Here is a 25,825-nt window from a genome sequence, read left to right as displayed (position 1 = left end):
CGAAATGTGTGCAGTGTTCAGGAGTCAAGGTTTCAGCTTGTTTCATGAAGTGGGTGTTGTATTTTCCGTGCTAATGAGAAAAGGAACCATCCAGACTGTTCCCATCCACAGGGGCAAAACCCAACATCTCTCACGGTACTGTGGTGGTGAGGGCTCAGTGACCACGACATGAGAGACTTGCGTCTGTGAGAAGCTTCCATTGGTGAGGCGGTGAACGTTGGGATTTAAGAGAGACACGTGACCATCAACACTTTATTCCCTGAAACTTCATAGTTATTTTAACAGGACAATACCAGGTCTCACTCTGTACGAGCTACACCACGCCTTCATAGACACAGCCTGTCTGAGCGGCCTGCAGTCCAGATCTGCCTCCTATGGTCAACGTGAAGAAGACAATCAGATGACGGCAACCACAGACCATTCAGCAGCTGTTAGTCTTGCTTCAAACAGCAAAACATTGTTAAAATGTTACAAGTAGAATTCATGACCCTAGTTGAACAAAATTATTAATGTGTTTAATGAAAAGGGAAGGTGATGTAACACAGTGGGAAACATTCTGCTGTCAACTTTGAGTGTTTTTCAGGCTTTAAATTCTAGCTGTTACATTTATAAAATACAGTCCAATTGTTCAGTGAAAATATTTTATTTTTGCTTTTGTCAGTTAAATAAATCTTCAAGAGGATTAACATATCACAGATTCCGTTGCATTTTATAAAACAATCACTTTTCTGGAAATAGGGTTTGTATCTTTACAGATATTTTACACACTGCTACGGCTAGTCCACGATTAATTTACATAATACTGTTGCTAACATCACTACTAATTATTTACACACTAATGGTTATTTAGATGTGGCTTCTGGTAATTAAACTCTACTGCATATTCACTACAGCTGTTAATTTACTACCCAGATGGCAGGCCGTATTTGGGCCTGTTCTGAGTCACTTTGGCCTTTACAGCTGTTATAGAAAGTGTTGTTTGGACCAGGCTTGACCTGGGTTACAGATTTATTCCACAACACTCCTGATATCTACAAGTATAACGTATAAAGTAGAATAATGCCAAATCAGGGACCAGGAGCTCAGACTAATCCAGAGGGAGAGTGACCGTGGCTCTGGGAGCTTGCCTTGAAATATTAGGACATCTCACTGAAGACAGACCTGAGATAAGTGGGAATCTCTGGGAAAAGTGGGAAAGGCAAATTGTTAGGTGTCTCCCATGAAGCACCGGCTGGTCAGGAATGATCACCCTCTCCAGATCTTTGCTGGGAGATCAGACTCTCTGGAGAAGGTAATAAAATTATATCATTATAAGGCAGAGTTGAGGCAGACAGACTCACCCTGAGTACTGTTAATTTACCTACCGCTACTAGTTTACACACCACTACTGCTAATTTATAATTTACTACTTCTATCTGACAAACTGTTATTGGTAATAACCACAACTCTTATCATTACACCCTTATTCATTTACATTCCCAGGACTTATGTGCTCCTGTATAAAAGATGCTTCCACATTATGTCCAAAGGTCACGATGTCTAATACTAAGTGTGGGTCAGTGAGGTTTAAATCCTCTCTGTACCGTGAAACTGTGCTATTGAGTGATGAGTTCCACCCAATACATTTGGGACGAGTTGGAGCAGTGTTTGTGATACAGAGTACAATCCAAAACCAGTCCCTGAATTCACTAATGTTTATGAGGTTAAATTCCATCAATTTCTCACAGTGGTATTCTACTATATCTAGTGTAGTCTTCCCAGAAGTCTGTTCCTGCAGAGAAGAGTAACACTCCTGATTATCACCTCAGTTCAGAAGAAAACACTGCCTACAAATATCTATTCAGTGTGTTTATTATTTATTATTATTGCCACTGATTGTAATAATGTGGTTTAATGGATTTTCACTGAAAGTGAGCTGAGGACTTACAGACAGTAGATCAGCAGTGGATCTGGAAGTCCTGGTGTTCCAAAGGTTAAAAAGAGTAGGTCTTTCACCTCAGGGATTTTCAGAACCATGAATGAAATATGTGGAAGTCTTCAATCAATCAGATATCATTTCTTGCAGAGCTCTCGAAGAAGCTGATGTGGAAGAGGTTCAGATCTTCTCCAGAAACACTGAGAAAATGAAAGAGAACAGGTTCTGCTTCTCAACACAGCCTCCTGCAGCCTGTGCTCCTCACCAGAAAGAGCTGGATTTCTCCAGACCCCATCTGGTTTACGTGGATTATGTGAGAAACGACCTGAACACTGAGGATATGAGGGGTGTAGTTTATATCTGGCCACTTTAATGATGTTCTGAACTCAAACATATGAAAAAAAAAAAAATAATAATAAACCCTACTGTATTAGTAGGATTCTGTCCTCAGTGACGTGTGGGAAAACTCTGACGTTGCTAGTGCTCCCGAGTGACACTGGTCTACAGCTTGACACTGGAGCACCAGTGATTCCTCAGCCATCTGTGGCCAGGAGTCCTAGGTCTCTTGTACACTGCAGGGATGAACAGTCACCAAAAACCTAGCACCGATCAGTGCACGTCAGCCTTGTTCTAGTTTCTCTTTCCTTGTAGGTACTGATTAGGAAGTGCCTGGAATAACTGCTGTGATGTTTACAGAGTATCGGAAATGACGAGGTGACTCTCCAAATGTGAGGGACCTGGGCATTCAGCTCTTTCCTCTGTTGTGTTGAGTTGTCAATTGACAGAAGAGGCAGTGGTGGACATCACGTCTCACAGGAAGCAGGTGCTTGTCCTCAGACTACGAGTGCTGGGGCATGGTGAGATTCAGGGAGCTGGAGACAACAAGTGACTGGAGAGTTGCTCCAAGTGTTCAACAAGACTTTACAGGTCTGCACCACTCTAGGACTAGGGTCTGAGTAATAAACTTTATATTCTTATCTTACAGTGTTTAAATTCTGACATGTACAGAACAGATAAACACAAGAGTGACAGTAAAAAGTGCTGATTATTTAATGTTTAAAATCTAAAGAGAAGCTGGTGAAACTTTAAAACCCTTCAAACAAAACTAACCAAGAAAAAAACAAACATCAGTGTATTTCCCACTTTGATTCAGTTGAGACACACATCATAAAAATGTATGATCTCACAACAGTTCCTTACCTGGATAATGCTTAATCAAATAAAAAAAGTAAATATCAATATCATAGGTAATAGGTTGCAGAAGATGGTCCCAAAAATGCTCAAATGGCAATAAATCCGGTGACCAAGGATGGAGAGGCATTGCAGTCTGAAGGACCCTTGCTGTATATCTGAGGAGAGGACAACAAAGACAGGACTGGAGCACTAATCACGAGGCCTCCACACTTGAACCTGACTGTCGTCTGATCCCAAACCGAACCTGGATCTTTCACCAAAGACGATACAGTTCCAGTCAGTAACTGTCCAGGTTTCTCCTTCTCAACACCTCAGCTCCAACCCCTCTGAACAGCTTGGTCTGAACAGCCTAGACGAACACTTTATCAAAATGACCACCCTGCTTCTTTCGGTCCAACAATATATCCCCTCTCTGTTGACTGGGCAAAATGTCTTCAAACGCATTGTAGAGGAGTCCAGTTGTCAGCCGTCTCACACGTATAGTACATGACCCAAAAGTAGCCTCGGACTGCCTTATTATAGAGCAGAGAAGGAAGCACAATTTAAAGTACCACTGTGGACATGTGGGGATTTGGAGCCCCCTGTGGTGCAAATATGTCACCGCAGGAACATTTGTGTGTAAACTTTCAACATTCATTGTCTGTGACCCTTATCCAGTTCAGGGTTGAGGTGGGTGCGGTGCCTACACACCCTGGAGGGGGCGCCAGTCCTTCACAGGCAACACACACATTCTAAACTTTTAATAAGATTAAGGTAAATAACAGCACAGAGCTTTGTGAAGACCATTCACGGTCAGCGTCAGGACCAGTTTTCCGCCTCTAAACAGCTTTGTGACTCCAGTGACATTGTGCTGCCGAATTAACCGCTTAAATCGAACTATTTGTGGCTTAATGCCAGGTCTTTGGAGGACTGTCCTACCTCTGCAGCAGCCCAACACTAGCTCTGGGAAAGCAAGTTGCACCTGCGGCACCATTTAAAGTGGAACGGCAAGTTTAAACCGAGACAGCTTCAGTTCTGTGACATTAAAGATACTCACAGTAGGACAAACATGACAAGGAGTGGGGGTCATTAATTTACCACCTTAGAGACCACAAATCCTCTCAAAACGCTCAGTGCACGCAGAGATCTTCACTTTGCATACGGAAAAAGATTCAGAGCTTTCTCAGAAATGACTTCTGCAGATTTGCATGACGTCCATACACAAACTTCTGGGAGAAATCTGTCCACTCCAAACTGAGCATGAAATCATACCTCGTCTCCTTCTGTGCTTGGGACATTAGTAGTGTTCATTTCTCCCCAAGATGCTCTCAGCAGCACCAGGACATGCGTAACCCTCCAAAGACAGGGCTCAGGTGTTGGTGCTGGTCCTGGGGTTCTGTAAAAACGGGTCTGTGTTTCCTAGATTTGGAAAGGATTGTGTATCTCTGTAGATGGACACTGCGCAGGACGACAGGGCGGAGCAGGAACATGTTCAGTGTGTTTAGATCTATCTCACACCCTCTGGTGGAACTGCACTTTTCTTCAGGGTCAATAATGTGCCCCATAGGCCCGGTCTTCAGCTGCACGGTTCTTCGGTACTAGATCATGGAGTTTACAGACGTATGAATAGCACAACAGCACTAGAACTGTGTTCTTACTGCGATGGAACAGCGGTGTTCACCAGCTGCTGGAGACTGGAGTTCTCCTCTTACAGAAACCTTTTACAAAAAAACAGCAAATCTACTACTTTTTAGTAAAAGGTCCTGTGAACTGACTCTGTTCAGAACCAGGGAGGAGCTGCAGCATCTTAAAACAATTCCAGTCCAATGCTTCTCTTTGTTTATTTCTTCACATTGTAAGATTTAACAGGAATTTCTCTGTGGTCGGTCCCAGAGGCTTGATCAAATGTGTAAATAAATCCGAGACGGTGGAGCTCCAGGAGTGAGGCCTGTTTCTCTGTCTCTCTCCATTTACTAACAATGAAGACGATCAAAAGAAGATGGAACAGAAGTCCTGTAGAGCAGCGTAAACGTGTTCAGCACGACGAGAGAAACCTGCAGCTCTCTACACAGGGTTTATAAACACATTCAGGACATCAGCTCCTCAGAAATCAGCCCAGGACACGCAGCTGGTGTGACAGACTGTTTAATGTGACGTTTATTGGTGATATCATTTTACACAACAATTCTGAAGAAGAAAACAGGAAATCTGTCAAATATCTATAAAAAAAAAAGTCAAAAATCCATCAAAAGCGAAACGCTGCATTAAATCACCACAGAAGCGTAAAAAAACTAAAACTTCACTGAGACTAAGACAGGCTTTAATTCAGCACTTCTCCACATCCAAGGCCTTCACAGACCCTCGTTTCCGTGTCCTTCTCCCGCCGGAGGACTGTCTGGGTCACGCTTTCACCAAGTGGATCCTAAACAGGGCGGAAGAGAACACGTTAATTCACAAATACAGGAATCCTCAGATCTTTTGGGGGCAGGGGGTAAAGGAATTATGTGATTGATCTGGGAGCTCAGGCCTTTCTGGGGAGGACTGAACCTTCAGAAACTCAGAACACACCATCAACCTCAAGTACATTTGACTCCTGTGTTTGTGTGTAGTGCAGGAGAGATTCACAGTGGAACACTGCATCCTGTGACCTACTCTCAAACCCTGTTACAGCTCTGATTTCACTCAGCAGCTCTTCTGAAGGCAACACAAGGTAAGATTTGATATTTCTGCGCCCCCTACAAGTGGTGGGGGATCTATTCTCCCTGTTACAGCTCAGTGGAGCAGCACAATTTGAAACTGTAATTCCAAGGTAAAAACTCTTGCTTTAATGCTGTTTTCATGTTTTAGGGCAGATATCAGGAACAACAGACAATGTATTTCTTCAACAGCTGTGTGTTTGTGAAGGACGCTGGGAGGATGTATATCTGGGTGAAATATTCGTTAAATGGAGTTTATCTGAGACCACACTCTGCCTTTAGATCAGACCACAGAGCCGGTTCAGTTCTGAATGAGCGGATTACTCTACAGTTTTAGTAAATAATCAGTAGTGTAATGACAGTTCCTTGGGTCTGTAGCCTCAGTAATAACACTGTCATTTCTCTGTGAGAAACGGTGGAGAAAGCATTGTTTCAAGTTTAATATTAAAGACTGGAAATGACCAGTGATCACTGAGAAATGGGCAGTAAATAAAGAAGAATGGGGCTGGACCTCATAAACCTGGCCGTGTGGTGTGTGATAAAGCAGCGCTTTGGAGTAGATCCATCTCAAATCATGCCTTCTGCTGTAGAATCAGCACTGAACACTGATGGTTCTACAAGGGTTCTTTAAAGGAACTGGTTTACACAGAACCCTAAACACTTAGAGGAACAGTAACAGTAGAGAAACCATACAGAACCCTTTTCTAAAAGGTTCTGTATAGAACCATCTATAGCACATTCTCCTTCACTCTGAAGATCCCCTTTATGAGGCAAAGAACCTTTTAATCCTGCAAAAGATCTTCAAGTGTTCAGGTTCTACACAGAACCATTTCCTTTAATAAAGAACCCTTGTAGAACCAGCAGCTGTAAAGAGAAGGGAATCTATAACATCCTCAGTCGAACAAATAAAGAGACAGATTTTCCTCCTAAGGCTATGAAGACATTAATACCCTTTCTACACGTTCTAAAGGTGACAGTGAGAGAGAGGCCGTGATTTACAGACGAGCTCCTTCTCTGTTTTAAAGCTGACCCTCAGAGCGGTTTCTTCCCTTCCAATGACTCACAGGTCACTGAGTGGTAAACTGACCTCCCTAGCGTTCAGAAAAGAACGAGTAGACGACTGACCGAAGGAGGGAGGGAGGTGGAGGTAGGTCTGGAGTCTCACCTGGGGTCCAGGTAAAAAGAGCAGCACTGTTAAAAGTACTTGGTTCTGTTTAGAGCTCTCTGGGCCAGCTGACCCGTTTCATCTGTGATTTTCTCCCAGTCCGTCTGACCCACCACGAAACCGATCGCCCGCTTACGATCGGCATCTTTCTGCTCCTCCAGGTCAGCCCAGCGCACCTGCGGACCACATTGACACGTTATATAAACACACACACACACACACACTTTAATCCTACAGTTACTCACGAATATTTAATCATTATTAACTTTACACTGAACCCATTCTAAAGGGCTGTGTCGCTGTGAGAGGGTCAGATCTGATCGGCTGCAGAGACTTCAGACTGAAACACTGCAGCTGGAGGTGGGCGGAGACACTGCTGCAGGATGAATGGGCGGGGCTAAACTGCAGTACTGCTTTTAGTGACATCACAAAACCACTGCAGCCGCTGTCTCTTGAACTACTGCTTCTCTCTTGCTGAGGAGAGAACGGCGGTATCACATTTTGAGCAGATTTGAGCTCAGACCCTCTGAGAAAGGTGTGTGTACTTCAGTGTTGAAATATAAATGTTCAGAGTTATGAATAGGTATGTTTTATTAATGATAAGTGCGTCCTGTTGTTGAGCATCACGTCTTGGAGCTTAGTGTTCAGTGTGTGAATCTACAGATAAGATCAGACTGCTGTAAAGGGGAGTGTGTGTGATATAAAGGTCACAGATGAGGATGGAGATATGGAGAGTGTACCCTCTTCTTCCCGGGCTCAGACATGCGACTGGCGTAATCGTCCGGGAGCTGCAGGAAGTCCTCCAGTCCTCCAGAAACATCAGAGTCCCGCTTCCTCTTCCCTCCGCCCATCAGACCGTCCAGTTTGTCTTTAAAATGAAAACCATCTCCAGGTCATCATCAGCGTTCACTCGCACCACAATAAAAACAATCTGAGCTTCACAGACAGAGCACTTCACACAGAGCAGTAAAGACTTAACCCCCTCAGCGCCTACGTTAGGGGTGGGACACTGTCCAAACAGAGAGCGCACGGCCTCAACGTCACAGGCCTTTTACAGCTCTGTAGCTTTGCTACTACGATGGAAAGCGTAGGGAGAGCATGTGGACGTGTAGCACTCTGGAGTTTCTCCAGCAGGGGGTGCTATTAACCCAGTGCCCAACTTTCAAAACAGGCTAGTTTCATTAAATCAGCAAGTCGTACAAATTAAACATCTACATTTCACTGAGAATTCATCGAAAAAATCTTTAAATCACAGGGAGACACACCAACACGGTCCCACCCCTAATCTCAGTGAGATTAACTCCCCCTCTGCATACGTCTCACTGAGGTTTCACCTGAACTCAGTGAGAACTCAGTGAGAACTCGCTCTAAAGGCTAAACACAGATAAAGAGACGAAGTCAGGAGAGAGAAAACTCACCGAGTTTGGCCTCAGACGTGTCCATCTCCCATTTGCTTTTTGGAAGGTATCCCTAAATTACACAATTACACAGAGAGACTCCAGCTGTTAGTCCTCGGGATGGAGGGATGGAGGGAGAAAAGGGGGAGGGTAATAATGGCTCTTTGGGAGAAAAGATGACGGCTTTAAAAGAAGCAATAGTTAGTGACAAAATCAGACCAACATCACATCACCTACAGAGAGGAACCTGGTCTCAGAGACCCTCATTACAGACCACCCTTTACTCATTCACCTTGTAGAATAACAGCCCTTTAACACACACCCAGTCACTCACTCACTCACTCACTCCAGACCAGACACCAACATCATATCACCTACAGAGAGGAACTTGGTCTCAGAGACCCTCATTACAGACCACCCTTTACCCATTCACCTTCCAGAATAACAGCCCTTTAACACTCACTCACAGTCACTCACTCACTCACTCACTCCAGACCAGACACCAACATCATATCACCTACAGAGAGGAACCTGGTCTCAGAGACCCTCATTACAGAACACCCTTTACCCATTCACCTTCCAGAATAACAGCCCTTTAACACACACCCAGTCACTCTCACAGTCACTCAGTCACTCACTCACCCTGTCACTCCAGACCAGACACCAACATCATATCACCTAGCGAGAGGAACTTGGTCTCAGAGACCCTCATTACAGACCACCCTTTACTCATTCACCTTCCAGAATAACAACACTCTTTAACACTCACTCACTCACTCACTCTCACAGTCACTCAGTCATTGAAACCCTCTCCCAGGAGCTGGTTTAACATCATTTTCACACAGTCCACAGTGATCCTTCAGAAAACACCTCACAACGTCCCAGCACAGGGCCCTCAGACTCCTCCTCTCCAGCTACACCCCAGACCCACAGGACTGAAACATGTCTCTGAGCTGTTGATCAGACTGATGCACTGTGGGAAACTAACCTCCTCCTCAGGATTAACTCAGCTCTAATCTCAGAAATACCTCCTGAAACGTGAGGACCGTTTATGGCTATTTTCATAGAATTCAAATGAACAAAGGGTGGTCTCTGACTTTTGAACCGTGCTGAAGGAGATTTACACAGAACCACGTTAAAATGTTCTACAGGTGAATGATTAACCCTTTAGTGAGTTCATCACTGGTCCACACCACAGAGAATCTGTGCTGGGAGTGAACCAGTCAAACAGGCAGCAGTACGTCAGACCGGGTTCAAATGTAGGATTATTCAACATTTATCTTTGTATAAAGTGCATTTCTGCAGCAGGAGAACACAGACCTCAACAGTGTCCCTGCTCTGTTCTCGTGTTCCAGAAACACACACTGTGTTCGTGTTAATTCATCACACACTGATACAACACATGGAGATACGAGGCTGAAATTTCACGAAAATTAATGCAGTCACTGTTTACTTAAGAATTATTAATAAATATATATTTAAAAAGTAAAACATTATAGATGGTTTACACTGGTTTTCAAAGTTTCATACTCAGGAAACACACACACACACACACTTCTGAGGAGGGATTCACAAACTTTAGCACACGACTGCACAGAGCAGGCTACGACTAAACTCTGGCAGATTAATAATCCAGTTCAGTTTAGAGTAAATGAGTCCAGATCGGACTTTAAAAACCCGGATCACTTCACAATGACATCTCCATTCAGCCAGGAACACATACAGATACATAACTTTAACACTACACTGTTACTAACTTGATTAAATGATTAAACTCACTAATGTACTACTCTGGTTTTATTTTATCTGAATATCAATGATCTTAGTAAAGTGGTGGCCAGGAGTTTACTATTCCATTCCTGAGAGTTAACAACACCACTGTGTTCATCAATAATCAATAATCAGTATCAGCTCTGGTTCCCTTACATCTCTCAGGTTTTTCTCTAAAGTGGTGTATGAGTGAATTTAACATTAGAAAATATCTTCTTCTATGATCACATTCATTACTAATGTCTAATCAATAACATTCCTCACCAGCTTCAAAAGCGTAAGTCAGTATTTATTCAAGTCTGTCTCAGTTAAACTCAAGATTAATTGAATGGATTTAAACCTGGCTGAGATTATTATTCAGTCACAGTGGAAATCTGATATTACATTAATTTCCCAGTATAAAGAGCAGCAAAGACAGTCAATAAAATAAATATATTAAGAAAAAAGTAAATAAACAGGCAAATAGATAAATAGAAAAATAGACAGAGAGACAGAGACAGACAGATACGTTGTTGATATTCCATTTTCCCATGGACCTTGGGAATAATTTTAGGTGAAAATTCTTTTTTTCTTCTTTAAGTTTGAACACTCACTGAATAAGAACGTAAACCTCATGTCGTTATCACCACCATCTCTTACATGTGGTAACCTTAACTGCAGAAGTGTGTCTAAACCGTAACCATGAGGACTGTGATGTGCCTCGGGTCTGAAGTGGAGGGGCAGTTGTGCCTGTGGTTACTGCTAGTGTGGTTCTTCCTGAAACCTGCAGCTAAGTTTTATCCCTTCACTGTTCTCTCCCACTATTTCCCACTTTCTTAAGCCCTTTCACACATGACCTCAATAGTATTTCTACAGAAACGCCAAAGTATTGGGTCCAGAGATGTCCCGGAGTAGTCGTTCAGCCAAGAAGCTCACAACAGGAGATGATCTGTCAGGTGCGCTCTCGCAACGAGAAAAAATAAAATACGTTTTTTAGGCATGGAGCAGCATGTGCAGGAGAAACTCCGGAACATTAGCGGCTCTATTCACTTGCACTGATTCTGAATTTCTAAGGCAGGATAACGTCCAGGTAAAATTCGGGATGAATGTGGTCGCTCTCACACACAGCTCCTCAGGGTAATCTCCGGAGCATTCCAGAATTACCGCGCACGTGTGAAAGGGGCATAAGACATTTGAGGTCAGGGTTCTTATTTCAGACCTGGTGTGGAGGCAGAACCTCACAGCTGCTACCAGGCACGACCCTGCTCTTCAAAGCTTGTTTCTTGAAAATAGAACAACTGTAAACAGCCAGAAGGCTACATGTTTAGATCCAAGGACAAAGATCCTTCTGACAGTTAGCTGCTGAGGAAAGATGAATTAGTGATATGCAAATGAATATGTAAACCTAGCAGAGCATGTGACTGGAATTTCCATATGTTAATAAGCTGCAAAACAAGATTATAATCTCTAACGGATTATTTTTATCACTTAGGTTAAAAAATGAGAATCACTGTCCCACCCCAACACCGTAAAATTAAAGTTAGCGTTCCCCTCCGTAACCACAGATTTCACATTTCACATTTCTGACAGACTGAGGTGGGCTCGATTGTCCATGCTGTAGTTTAAATTTATAACATTATTAAACACAGAGTGAGGTCATATTTAATTTAGATAATGACTGAGCTTCACGCTAAAGGCTAGTAAAATTTATATTAATGATTAGAAAGTAGTGTAACATTATAACTTACTCTGCAACAAGGTACACACACTGAACAAGACACTCATTTCTCAAGTGTACCAGTGCCCCCTCACAGTCCACTCTACATTACTGCAGTACAGAGTGATCGCTCAATACACGGTCAGTATAAACCCACTTTCACCAACACTGCACACCTCAGGACACTTCTGCTGGAAAAGTGGATTTACACAATGACCTTATTTCATTTATTTACATTTACTTGTGTGTTTTTAAACTGAATATTTTTAGCCATTTTTAGGGATATATATATATATATATATATATAATGCCACAACGCCATTAAAACCTATAATACATGCAGGAGCGTCAATGTTACAATTTTCTTATTATTATTGATGTATTACTTCAAGTATTATTAATAACAATAATGATTATTCCATACCATATGATTTAAACTGATTAAAGTGAAATAAAAAGATAAGGTTTTGATGAAAAATTACATCACAAAATACTACATTCACCGTCTATCAACATTTCATCTGCACACATCAAAAGGCTCTTTCTTCTAAAGAGAAGCTGAACTGATAAAGTCCAGGAGAGAAAGGTTCCTGAGGTACGACAGGTTCATGACCTTGGTTCAGTCTTAAAATAATAACACAGAACTAAGACCTGCAGATTCCTCACTGAACAACAGCCCAGTTTTGTTTCGTTCCCCCCCACCCCCCACTGAACCCGGCCTGGTTTTGATCGTGTTCTGCCCCCCACTGAACCATTCCTGGTTTCATTTCATGGTTCCCCCGTGGTTTTGTTTAGGTTTTCCCATTGAACCATTCCCGGGATTGTTTAGTTTTCCCATTGAACCATTCCCGGGTTTGTTTAGTTTTCCCAGTGAACCAGTCCAGGTATTCTAGGACCCATAGAGGTCCTTCCAATAATGTTTAGCTTTCCTTATTGTCTTGATACCTAGTCCATTAACTGTAAATTATTAATATTGCTGATTAGTTTCACCAAACTATGAATATATTATATACTATTAACAGAATAAAACACTGCAGATTAAAATATTAACATATCCCCGTGAGCAGAGACAGTTCTTATTCCAGGGGCAGATATTAAAGCTAGACCAGGACAGTTTTATTTCAGTGATGTAATATTAATGTAGCATCCACTGCTAAATTTCAATTAAAAAAATATTTAAAAAACAAACAAAAAAGCATTGAAAAGCAGAATTTTAACATTTAAACAACTAAGGGCACATAAACAATATAAAATCATTTTAAGTCAATACTCAAAGTTTTAATTTTATAACCCATTCACATGTGAAGTTTTAATTTCAGAATTAGGCAATACCCAAGAATCTATAATATACAAGGTTTTAATATTGTTACCAGTCAATACTCAACGATTTAACTTCAGAATGAGTCTATACTCAAGGTTTCAATTTCAGTTTAGAAGCCATCCATGCTTGAGGTTTTAATTTCACATCAGTCAATAACAAGGTTTTAATTTCAGAATCTGTAAAATACAAGATTTTAATACTGTTACCAGTCAATACACAAGGTTTGAGTTTCAGGATGAGTCCATAATCAAGGTTTGAGTTTCAGAATGAGTCAATGCTCAAGGTTTGAGTATCAGGATGAATCAATACTCTAGATGTTTAAGTTACAGAATGAGTCAATCAAGGTTTGAGTTTCAAAATGAGTCAACGCTCAAAGTTGTATTCGAATGAGTCAATACACAAGGATCGAGTTTCAGAATGAGTCAATGCTCAAGGTTTGAGTTTCAGAAAGAGTCAACACTAGAGGTTTAAGTTACAAAATGAGTCAATACACAAGGTTTGAGTTTCAGAATGAGTCAATGCTCAAGGTTTGAGTATCAGAATGTGTCAACACTTGAGGTTTGAGTTTCACAGAGTCAATGCTCAAGGCTTGAGTTTCAGAAAGAGTCAACACTAGAGGTTTAAGTTACAAAATGAGTCAATACACAAGGTTTGAGTTTCTGAATGAGTCAATGCTCAATATTTGAGTTTCACAGTGAGTCAATGCTCAAGGTTTGAGTTTCAGAATGAGTCTATACTCGAGGTTTGAGTTTCAGAATTAGTCAACACTAGAGGTTTGAGTTACAGAATGAGTCAATACACAAGGTTTGAGTTTCAGAATGAGTCAATGCTCAAGGTTTCCTAAGTCATACATACTCAAAATTTTAATTTCAGAATTAGGCAATACTCAAGATTTTAATGTCAGAATCAATAAAATACAGAATTTTAATATTGCTACCAGTCAATACTGAAGGTTTTAATTGCAGATTCAGTGAATTCTCAAAGTTTTAATTTCAGAATAAATAAAACTTTACATTTCAGAACCAATAAATACTTGAGCTTTAAAGGTTCAGTGCCCATCCATACACAACGTATTATTATTATTATTATTATTATTATTATTATTATTATTATTAACAGTCATTACTCAAGGTTTTCTTTTCAAAACCCATCCATACTCAACATATTATTATTGATGTTGTTAACAGTCATTACTGAAGGTTTTAATTTCAGAGTGCATCCATACTCAAGTTTTCCATTTTAGTATCAGACAATAGTCAAGCTTTTAATTTTAGAATTATTTAAAACCCAGGATGTTTAACAGCATCTATCAATACTCAAGCTTTTAATTTCATAATCAATTAATAATCAAGTTTTTGAAATTATCAGACAATATTCAAGGTGAGTATCAGATGATACTGAGGGTATTAATATGAGTAAATAATCAAGACATTAATATCAGTATCAGTCAATACTCAAGGTTTTAACTTCAGATTCAGCACATACTCCAGGTTTTAAATTTTGTATTGAGTGGACCCTAGGCATTAATAATCAGTTGATACTCGGGGCAGTAATACCAGTATCAATCAATACTCAAAGTTTTAACATTAATATGAAGTGGAAATTTCAGCATTAGTCAATGCTATGAGTTTCACTGCTGGTGACTTTATTGACCAACACTCAAAGTGTCAACATTGGTATCAGCAATTGAAAGCAAACTAAATAAATATACTGCTGTCACAAAATAAATAAAAATAAACAAAGGTGTTAACGTCTGGGGACATGGCAGCCACTCAGACATCTGAAAAGGGGGAAGGGATGAGGGGGTAATTACAACAGTTTAAATCTGTAGGATTGTCTCCACTGGAGGTGTTTTTGGATAAACATGATTCTACAGGCACCCGATTACACAAAGTGAAACATCCTGCATAATGAAATACAAAAGGTATATGATACTACAACAACTATAATACTATCATACTAAAACTATAAGAATATACAGCACACCTACTGTCGAGTGGTGGAATTGTGTACAACACTTCAATTTAGTAACATCAACAAAACAATCCTAAACTAAAACTCAAAACCTATAATAAATTCTACCAATTTAATTGAAGACATGGATTTTAAAAGAGCAGAGACTGCGCAAATTGACACAAAGAAATGTAGATTTACAACACTACGGAAAAAGCACTGATATTTGGAAGTAAATATATTGGTCATTTTAACAGGTTTACCACGAATTTAAGGATCTGATTTGGTTTTAAAAACCCTACTTTAAACATGGCCACCCATGTGGGGGACCCACTTTGTGGAGCATAAACTGGTTCATTTAGTGACAACAAAAAGGTTTGATTCAAAATCTCATGAGTTAAACTTAACAGAAGGACCCAGTAAAAATAATGATCACATTCATAAACACTTTACTACATTTGCCAGTGCTGTAGGAATGAGAATAAATAAATATTGTATTACATTATATATGGGAAATAAAAGCATAAAACATAAAAGAAATTGATTAAACTAAGATTTAAGGGTTAAGTTAATTTTATTTATTTATATAAAATATAAACATAACATTTAAATCATAGTTTAATCAATTTCTTTTATGTTTTATGCTTTTATTTGCCATATATTTTGTATAATTTCTTTATTCTGGTAATTATTTGATCTTTGTTTGTTTCATGATCATGTTTTCATTTGTCCATGTGGTGATTTTAGCGGCTTTTCTTGCATCGAAGTGCTGTATAAACTTTATCATTGTTCATTTTTATTATTACTATTATTTTTATTCATAAGAATAATATTAATAATTAAATGTAGTGTTTTCATATATGATTAGGTTATCAACATGAGCTAAATCATTCAGACTTTTCTAAATGAGGTGGGATATATAAATAAACTCAAGATTTGCTTGTTGAGCTTCAGGAAGGTCCGATGAAGGAATAATAGATTCTAATCAGAGAAGTTTTTGTTTTTAGACAAACAACCTCCAGCAGAAAGAAAGCCTGATAAATCTCAGTATTTCATATCGCTGTGATTATAATATTCACAGTATATCAGCCTCAATACACTAACCAATGTCACAATATTAGAATGAGAATCACTTTATTGGCCCCTGTGCTGCAAACAGAGGAATGTTCTCCGCATTTAACCCAATCCGTGCAGTGAAACACACATTCACACACACTAGTGAACACTAGGGGGCAGTGAGCAGTGCCCGGAGTGGTGGGTGGCCCTAGCCACAGCGCCCAGGGAGCAGTTAGGGGTTAGGTGTCTTGCTCAAGGGCTCTTCAGTCATGACATGCCGACTCTGGGGATCAAACCAGCAACCTTCCGGTGACAGTCCAGTTCCGTTACCCCCAGGCAATTAAGACTAGATACCCTTGAGCAAGTTACAGATCTCAATACTTTTGTCCAATTTATATTACATTTTTTCTTAATTATTTTCTTTATGTGCAAACTGTAATTATCTATGTTACGTACATAGATATATTATTTTTAATTAGCATAAACTGACACATTTCAAGACTGGTTTACAGCTCTGAGACCTGAGCCTGTTGTGTATCAGTATTTTATTAAAACTTAAAAAGGACACACAGTGTTTCTTCCCCTACTTCTACAGTTCTGAGAGCAGATCTGGCCCCTTCCACAAACCCCAGCGCCAGGGAAATGTCAGGGGAAGTGTGTGTTCTGGTGATTTTGTCACCAACACGGACTGAAATATGAATATCCGTTCATAAGTAAAGCTCCAGGACTAGAGCTCTTAAAGATCTGCTTCCTCTTCTGTTAAAGTCTGAACTCTCAGTCTCAGGGCTGTGGATTATTAGGGTAAACTTCCACCTTAAAACTGTAAGACTGCCCTTAAATAACGAAGGACAGAAGAGGAAGGGAAATGAAAAAGAAAAATAGGAAAAATAAGAAATATTAAGCAGAAGCTGAAACATAAGTAGGAAATAATAGAAGAAGAAGAAGAAGAAGAGGAGGAAGACGAGGAGCAGAAATAGAATAAGAGTAAGATGTAGAAGTCGATAAAGTAGCAGGTAAAGCCCATTCTGATTCCTTTATTTTACCCCCTCTCCCTTGTTTTGGAGTGCCCTCTTGAAACTTCATCAGAACACAAAAACTGCTCCACCATTTAAGGTGGAAGTGTAAATTTACAGCTAACTCCTGAGACCTCAGCTGCTCCTCGTGCTGTTTTCTGCTCGTTCTGAAATAAAGGCCATAATCCACTGAAACTACATTAAACTCAGAGAATACACTGGGGTCATAGAGTTTAAAGGAGGAAACACTGACACCTGTGGGCCTCTGTGGGCGCTGCGCAGCGTCTCGCTGCTGATTCACAAGGCGTCAGGACCCTCTGTTTGGAGCATGACTCAAACATCTCCGTTTGAAGAGCCATGTTCCCCTCTTCACCCCACCCCTCTCCCCCTAAAAGAACAGCAGAGCTGCCCTCACTTCCCCAGAGTGACTGGTCAATACCAGACCAAGGGGAGCGACACAGACCCCAGCTCAGAAACCATCAGACCCCAGAGAGTCCAGGAGGAACAACATCATTAACAGACAACACAGAGAGAGAGAGAGAGAGAGAGAGAGAGAGAGAGAGAGAGAGAGAGAGACCTACCAGCTCCAACTCCTCCTCTTCCTCCTTCTTCTCCTCTGCCTGGGCCTCCAGCTCCAAGGGGTTAAAGTCCTCCATTTCAACCTTACAGTAAAACATCAAACAACCAATCAGAAAAAAGGTACATTTATATATAAACAAATAAAAACATAATAATATAACATTTTATATCTAAGTACAGTGACATGTAAATGACTGTAAAATAGAGCATGTTACAGTGTAAACTAGTGTGATGTACCTCTTCAATGGCAGCGTCCTGCAGCAGGGAGCGAATATCCAGTCGAGCCATGTGCACAGGAGCCGACTCCCAGCCATTCGCCAGCTGTTATAACAACAACAACAACATTATACATGATAACTATAAAACAAAACCCATTTCATTGTAGCCATCTGAGACAGGAGGCAAAATACAAACAAAAACAAGTTGATGTGCATTTAATTTAAAATATTTAACAGAAAACTGTACAAATCTTCTATCTATCGAGTATAATTCATATATATATATATATATTTTTTTTTTAAAACAATATTTGCCAATTTCTAATTTGATACAAGCAACGTTCTAAAACTGTGACGAGACAAAAGACTGGTAAATTTGTGTAAAGATACAAACAGAAATGTATTGGCAGCAGGAGTTTAAAAAGAACGTCTCAGAGTCTTTCAGAAGCAAAGATGGGGAGGGGATCACCACTGAAATCATTCAAGAACATTGTTTCTCAATTTAAAATAATAAAGAACCTGAAAGATTCATCATCTACAGCCCATAACATCAAATTTCAAAGAAATGACAGTGGTTTAGTGGTTAGCACTGTCGCCTCACAGCAAGATGATCCGGGTTAGATTCCCGGCCCGGGCCGTTCTGTGCGGAGTAGGGATGCACCGATACCGATGTTTCATGTTCAAGTATCTGCCGATAACAACACTATCTTAACTACTCGACAGATGCCTATAAATCCAGACATTTATATTGCTTTACTTACAGATTTTATTTTGCTAAAACAGAGTTCTGTATCGCTAATAAGATATAACACGCTTGAATAAACAACATTTACTTCTTTATTAAGTTCAAGAAGTTTATTGTCATTTCAGCAGTATACAGTGTTTACAGTACACAGTGAAACGAAACAGCGTTCGTCCAGGACCAAGGTGCAACATAAAACAGTGCACACACATTAAAGTGCAAAAGACATGGCTAGGAAAATACAAAACAATATCCATACAATACAATTCCGGGGGGGGGGGGGGGGGGGGCTGAGGGGGAGAGACACTGCAATTTAAAGTGTATTTGTGCTGTAAACGGTAACTGGATGTAACCCTGATGTAAACAGGATAATCATTTTCTGTATATCATTTTCAGTCCAACAGACCAGTGTTTGTGTGAAGAAGTGTGTGTGTGTGTGGGTGGGTGGGTGCGCTTCTTCAGTCCAGTCTCAGTCTCTAGGTGTTCGGGAGTCTGATAGCATGTGGGAAGAAGCTGTTCCGGAGTCTGGATGTGAGGGCTCGAATGCTTCGATACCTTTTTCCAGACGGCAGTAGGTTGAAGAGTGTGTGTGAAGGGTGTGTGTGATCTCCCACAATGCTGAGTGCTTTGCGGGTGCAGCGAGTGGTGTAGATGTCTGTGATGGAGGGAAGAGACACACCGATAATCTTCTCAGTTGTCCTCACGATCCGCTGGAGGGACTTGCGATCTGCCCCAGTGCAGTTCCCAAACCAGACAGTGATGCAGCTGGTCATGATGCTCTCGATGACTCCTCTGTAAAAAGTGGTGAGGATAGGAGGTGGGAGATGAACCTTCTTCAGCCTTCGCAGCAAGTAGAGGCGTTGCTGGGCTTTCTTTCTGATGTTACTGGTGTTAGTGGACCAGGTGAGATCATCCGCTAGGTGAACACCAAGGAATTTGGTATTCCTGACAATCTCCACAGCAGAGTTGTCGATGTTCAGTGGCGAGTGCTCACCCCTTGTTTTTCTGAAGTCTACAACCATCTCTTTGGTTTTATCCACGTTCAGAGACAGGTTGTTGACTTCACACCAGTCAGTTAGTCGCTGCACCTTCTCTCTGTATGCTGACTCGTCGTTCTTACTGATGAGACCCACTACAGTCGTGTCATCAGCGAACTTGATGATATGATTTGAGCTGTGCATCGCTGCACAGTCATGGGTCAGCAGTGTGAACAGCAGTGGACTGAGCACACAGCCCTGGGGGGCTCCAGTGTTCAGTGTGATGGTGCTGGAGGTGTTCCTACCAATCCGGACTGACTGAGGTCTCCCAGTCAGGAAGTCCAGGATCCAGTTGCAGAGAGAAGGCCCAGTATATTCAGGTTCCCGATCAGGTGCTCAGGAATGGTGGTGTTGAATGCTGAGCTGAAGTCTATGAACAGCATTCGGGCATATGTGTCCTTCTTGTCCAGGTGGGTGAGTGTCAGGTGGAGCGTGGTGGATATGGCATTGTCCATTGAACGGTTAGGACGATACGTGAACTGTAGAGGGTCCAGTGTGGGGGGAAGTAGGGTCTTGATGTGCCTCGTGACGAGCCCCTCGAAGCACTTTGTGATGACAGGTGTGAGTGCAACGGGATGATAGCCATTGAGGCAGGACATAGAAGAATTCTTAGGCACAGGGATGATGGTGGTGTTCTTGAAGCATGTTGGAACAACGGCGCTGCTAAGAGAGATGTTGAAGATATCAGTGAAGACATCAGCAAGCTGGTCTGCACATTCTCTGAGCACTCTGCCAGTAAAAGACAGCACCTGGTCGCTGGGAGAAGGGGTGGACTTTCTCACCATTATGTTGTTCTGTGCCTCAAACCATGCGTAGAAATGGTTCAGCATGTCTGGTAGGGAAGCATCTACGTCACAAGCAGGTGGTGTAGTCTTGTAGCTGGTGATGCTCTGGATGCCCTGCCACATGCGCCGAGTGTCTCTACTGCTCTGGAAGTGGCTGTGGATGATCTGGCCGTGTGCACGCTTTGCCTCTCTGATAGCTCGGGAGAGTTTGGCCCTCGCTGTTCTCAGGGCCGCCTTATCGCCTGATTTGAAAGCGACATCTCTAGCCTTTAGTAGCGCACGCACCTCTGCATTCATCCACGGCTTCTGGTTGGAGCGGATGGTGCATACTCCTCCAGGTTGATTGTGTTGTTGTAAGTTGCAGCCTCTCTGAACATGTCCCAGTCAGTGCACTCGCTTCGATTACCTGACGATGGGTCTGTATGCAGGAATTAGCATAACAGACATGTGATCTGAGTATCCGAGGTGGGGGCGGGGCTCTGCCCTGTACGCGTCTGGAACGTTTGTGTAAACAAGATCCAGCGTGTTTGCTCCTCTCGTAGCAAAGTTCACATACTGGTGGAATTTAGGGAACACTTTCTTGAGATTTGCATGATTAAAATCTCCAGCAACAACAAACAGTCCATCCGGGTGTGTGTTTTGGAAATCGCTTATGGCTTCGTATAGTTTCCACAGCGCTTGTTTTGTGTTTGCATCGGGAGGAATATAGATTGCGATTATGTAAACAACGATGAATTCTCACGGTAAATAAAAAAGTCTCCATCTCACAGCCACAAACTCCACTAACGATGAACAATAAGCAGAGACCAGCACAGAGTTCTTACACCATTCAGTGTTGATATAGACACACAAACCACCGCCGCGAGTCTTACCGTATAGCACTGGGTTTCTGTCGGCTCGAAATGCGGCTAGCCCATCTAGCTGAATGGCGGCGTCGGGAATACTGTTGCTGAGCCATGTCTCCGTAAAAACAAAAACACAGCAGTCTCTGTATTCCCGCCGTGCATTAATTGCACATTAAAAAATTTATTTCCAGAGCCATGAAAAAATAAACATTTCCACAATGCAGTAACAAGTACAAGTAGGAAGCACTCATTAAGCTGGGGTTACACTACACGACTTTTAGCCCGATTCTAAATATTTTTGCCTCGAAATCGTGTTTCAGACCAGTCGCAGCATATCGAAAGCTTGATTATTTCAACCAGATTTTGGACGTAGTCACTGTGTAAACTCTCCATCAACTCAAGGCTGAACGAGTCCCTTCAACAGCCATTGAAAACAGCACAGACAGTAAACACAGGCATGTGCAGTGGAGCTCTACAGCGGAGGACGGATTAAATGGTAAAACTATGAAAAAATACAATATATTACATAGTGGTAGATGCACATGTCCCCAAATAATGAGTATTACCTGAAAGAGAACATGTTGCACTACACAACAAGCTGTTACAGCCTTTATTCCAACTCAATTCTAACTTTCCTTTCCACCTTAAATGACACAACACTGGTGCACAATACGGTCCTTTTTCAGAACAATTTAAGGTGGAATGCCGCACTGTGCTCTATTCTCCTAAGCTCCAGCTCCCGCTGCAGTGTGTAGAAACCAAGCTGACTGTGTTCACATCCACGACCCAAAGACATTTATACATGATTTATTTTGTGGATCTACACAAACAGCAGCACAAACAATAACCACAGACTTGTATGTCCATATTTGTGCGTCTCCTAGGAAACGCGAGTTGTGTGTTTGGTTGGAGCTGTGTAGTGTGTTATTTCCAGTCATGTAGTGTGTGAGAAATTTTTAGAGTCTCCGTAAAAATTGGACAAAACCAGTTGTGTAGTGTGAAATACCCAATCTGTTTATAATCTGCCCCAAATTTGAATTCCAGCTGCATCTAGCAGCATACATGCATGTCACTCTCTGCTTCGTAAGGTGTGTCCCAAAAAGTGCCCTGTGCACTACATGTAGGGAATAGTGAGTAAGAGGCCATTTTCAACACTCCTGTGGTGTCGGTGCTCTCTGTAGCCGATACAATACTGCGTTTAAGTGCCAGTATCTGTGCCGATACCACTAGTGTGGAGTTTGCATGTTCTCCCTGTGCTTGCGTGGGTTTCCTCCAGGAGCTCTGGTTTCCTCCCACAGTCCAAGACATGCACGTTAGGTTTATGGGTCACTCTAAATTGCCCATAGGTGAGAGTGTGTGTTTGAGTGTGTGTCTGCTGACAAGAGACTGGGATGCTCAGTCAGTTTATTTAATCCCATAGAGCACCATGAGTACGATGAACTCTTCTGTGGAGCCAAAAACCCCAAAGTAATGGCATGTATGTATGTATGTATGTATGTATGTAATCTCTATACAAGGGACATAGCCCAACACCATTGTCTGGCTGTGGACTTCTAGCCCTAAGACCGGGCTGAATTAAACAGACAAGTTTCTGTAGGAAATCACTGCATTAGTCAGAAACACTGGATTACAACAGCACAGCTCCTTATTAAAAGAGTCCAGGAGCTAAACTCGTCCAGAACTGTCCCCCACTGAGAAACACAAATACTGTAACAGAGCCCTGAGCCGTGGAGCAGAATCAGAAAATGGTTCACTTTCAGAACTAGGGTTAGTTGCACAAACACTCACAGTGTGCTCTTAAAGAGCTGAGGAACAAAGTGGTAAACACGATCCTGTCCAATGAGGAAATTAAAAAATAATAATAATAAACAAATAAATATTTACAGTCTTTGTATATTTTCAGTTAAATAATGGGTTTAAAGGATAGGCACATCACCTTTTTTTGGAAACCGTGTTTGTAGTAATAGTAATAGCATTATTAAGATTAAGAGCATGGCTCTAATACAAAAAGCAATGATTATTAATGGCATTTCACTGCAAAAAATGAAATCTAAACAAGTAAAATTTACTTAAATGTAGACTAAATATTTATTATTATTCATTTGGAAATTGTTGTAAGAATATAATAAGATTATTCAACTTACTTCCAACTTATTTTTTACCTAAATTAGATATAAGTTGAATAATCTTATTATATCCTTACAGCAATTTCCAAATGAGTAACACTAGATATTGTGACTAGATTTAAGTAAATTTTACTTGTTTAGATTTCATTTTTTGCAGTGTTTAAACACAATCTCTTTGAAATAACAGATACTAATGTAGATTTTACACTTTTACAAACTTTTCATTCTGGACATGAGCTTTTACACACATCCCTAAACTAGAGCCCTAATTAATCATTTAATATTATTATTCAAGAATCCTTTATAAATAATGTAAGAACTGTATCTGAATTAAACGTGTTCCTGTATTTTAAAGACCTCCAAACCTGTTCCTGGGCATGTGAATAAACTACCTCTAAAACAGAACTTTACCTCCAACAGTCCAGAGTGTGAGCTCAGACTGACCTTAGTGATGTCCTTCAGTTTGCGTCCGTGAATGTTCCTCTTAGAGCAGAGATGATGATCTGCAGTGACCTCCGCTACATACACCTGAGAACAGGTAAACACAAGAATACACATCATAAACACGCCCCCATTCAGCCACACACACCTAAGGACAGGTAAACTCGAGATTACACATCATAAACACCTCCCCATTCAGCCACACACACCTGAGGACAGGTAAACAAGAATATACATCATAAAAACGTCCTCATTCAGCCACACACACCTGAGGACAGGTAAACACAAGAATATACATCATAAAAACGTCCTCATTCAGCCACACACACAGACCTGAGGACAGGTAAACACAAGAATACACATCATAAACACGTCCCCATTCAGCCACACACACACCTGAGGACAGGTAAACCCGAGATTACACATCATAAACACCTCCCCATTCAGCCACACACACCTGAGGACAGGTAAACACAAGAATATACATTATAAAAACGTCCTCATTCAGCCACACACAGACCTGAGGACAGGTAAGCACAAGAATACACATCATAAACACGTCCCCATTCAGCCACACATACACCTGAGGACAGGTAAACGCAAGAATATACATCATAAACCCGAGATTACACATCATAAAGACGTCCTCATTCAGCCACACACACCTGAGGACAGGTAAACGCAAGAATATACATCATAAACACGAGATTACACATCATAAACACATCCTCATTCAGCCACACACACCTGAGGACAGGTAAACCCAAGATTACACATCATTAACACTACCCCATTCGGCCACACACACCTGAGGACAGGTAAACCCGAGATTACACATCATAAACACCTCCCCATTCAGCCCCACACACCTGAGGACAGGTAAACCCAAGATTACACATCATAAACACTACCCCATTCGGCCACACACACCTGAGGACAGGTAAACCCAAGATTACACATCATAAACACTACCCCATTCGGCCACACACACCTGAGGACAGGTAAACCCGAGATTACACATCATAAACACTACCCCATTCGGCCACACACACCTGAGGACAGGTAAACCCGAGATTACACATCATAAACACCTCCCCATTCAGCCACACATACCTGAGGACAGGTAAACACAAGAATATACATCATAAAAACGTCCTCATTCAGCCACACACACCTGAGGACAGGTAAACACAAGAATATACATCATAAAAACGTCCTCATTCAGCCACACACACACCTGAGGACAGGTAAACATAAGAATATACATCATAAACACGTCCCCATTCAGCCACACACATCTGAGGACAGGTAAACCCAAGAATATACATCATAAACACCTCCCCATTTGGCCACACACACCTGAGGACAGGTAAACCCGAGATTACACATCATAAACACCTCCCCATTCAGCCACACATACACCTGAGGACAGGTAAACGCAAGAATATACATCATAAACACGAGATTACACATCACAAACACCTCCCCATTCGGCCACACACACCTGAGGACAGGTAAACTCGAGATTACACATCAAAAACACCTCCCCATTTGGCCACACACACCTGAGGACAGATAAACCCGAGATTACACATCATAAACACCTCCCCATTCAGCCACACATACACCTGAGGACAGGTAAACAAGAATATACATCATAAACAGGTCCTCATTCAGCCACACACACCCGAGGACAGGTAAACACAAGAATATACATCATAAAAACATCCTCATTCAGCCACACACACACCTGAGGACAGGTAAACACAAGAATACACTGCATTAACACAACCACTCATACCTGAGGACAGGTAAACGCAAGAATATACATCATAAACACGAGATTACACATCATAAACACGTCCTCATTCAGCCACACACACACCTGAGTACAGGT

At 41.4% G+C, this 25,825-nt stretch overlaps 1 protein-coding gene across 3 annotated transcripts in view; it reads right to left on the bottom strand.

The window, feature by feature from the left end:
* ylpm1 (YLP motif containing 1) overlaps nt 1-25,825 on the bottom strand; it is a 45,119-nt gene that overhangs the window by 3,609 nt on the left and 15,685 nt on the right. For 2 of the 3 annotated variants that reach the window (XM_066677391.1, XM_066677392.1), the window contains exons 15-21: nt 23,932-24,015; nt 17,972-18,055; nt 17,737-17,817; nt 8,368-8,419; nt 7,690-7,817; nt 6,950-7,125; nt 5,218-5,510 (exon numbers count right to left, since the gene is read on the bottom strand). In XM_066677391.1, the coding sequence (XP_066533488.1) occupies nt 6,979-7,125; nt 7,690-7,817; nt 8,368-8,419; nt 17,737-17,817; nt 17,972-18,055; nt 23,932-24,015 (576 nt within the window). In that variant the 3' untranslated portion in view covers nt 5,218-5,510; nt 6,950-6,978. Of the gene's footprint in view, nt 1-5,217; nt 5,511-6,949; nt 7,126-7,689; nt 7,818-8,367; nt 8,420-17,736; nt 17,818-17,971; nt 18,056-23,931; nt 24,016-25,825 lie in introns of those variants that run through there. The other variant, XM_066677393.1, reaches the window with a different exon arrangement.

Source organism: Hoplias malabaricus, chromosome 7, assembly GCF_029633855.1.
Source record: "Hoplias malabaricus isolate fHopMal1 chromosome 7, fHopMal1.hap1, whole genome shotgun sequence".
Classification (NCBI taxonomy): domain Eukaryota; kingdom Metazoa; phylum Chordata; class Actinopteri; order Characiformes; family Erythrinidae; genus Hoplias; species Hoplias malabaricus.
Note: the sequence above shows the minus strand (reverse complement) of the source record. Positions and strands in the feature narration are given on the sequence as shown.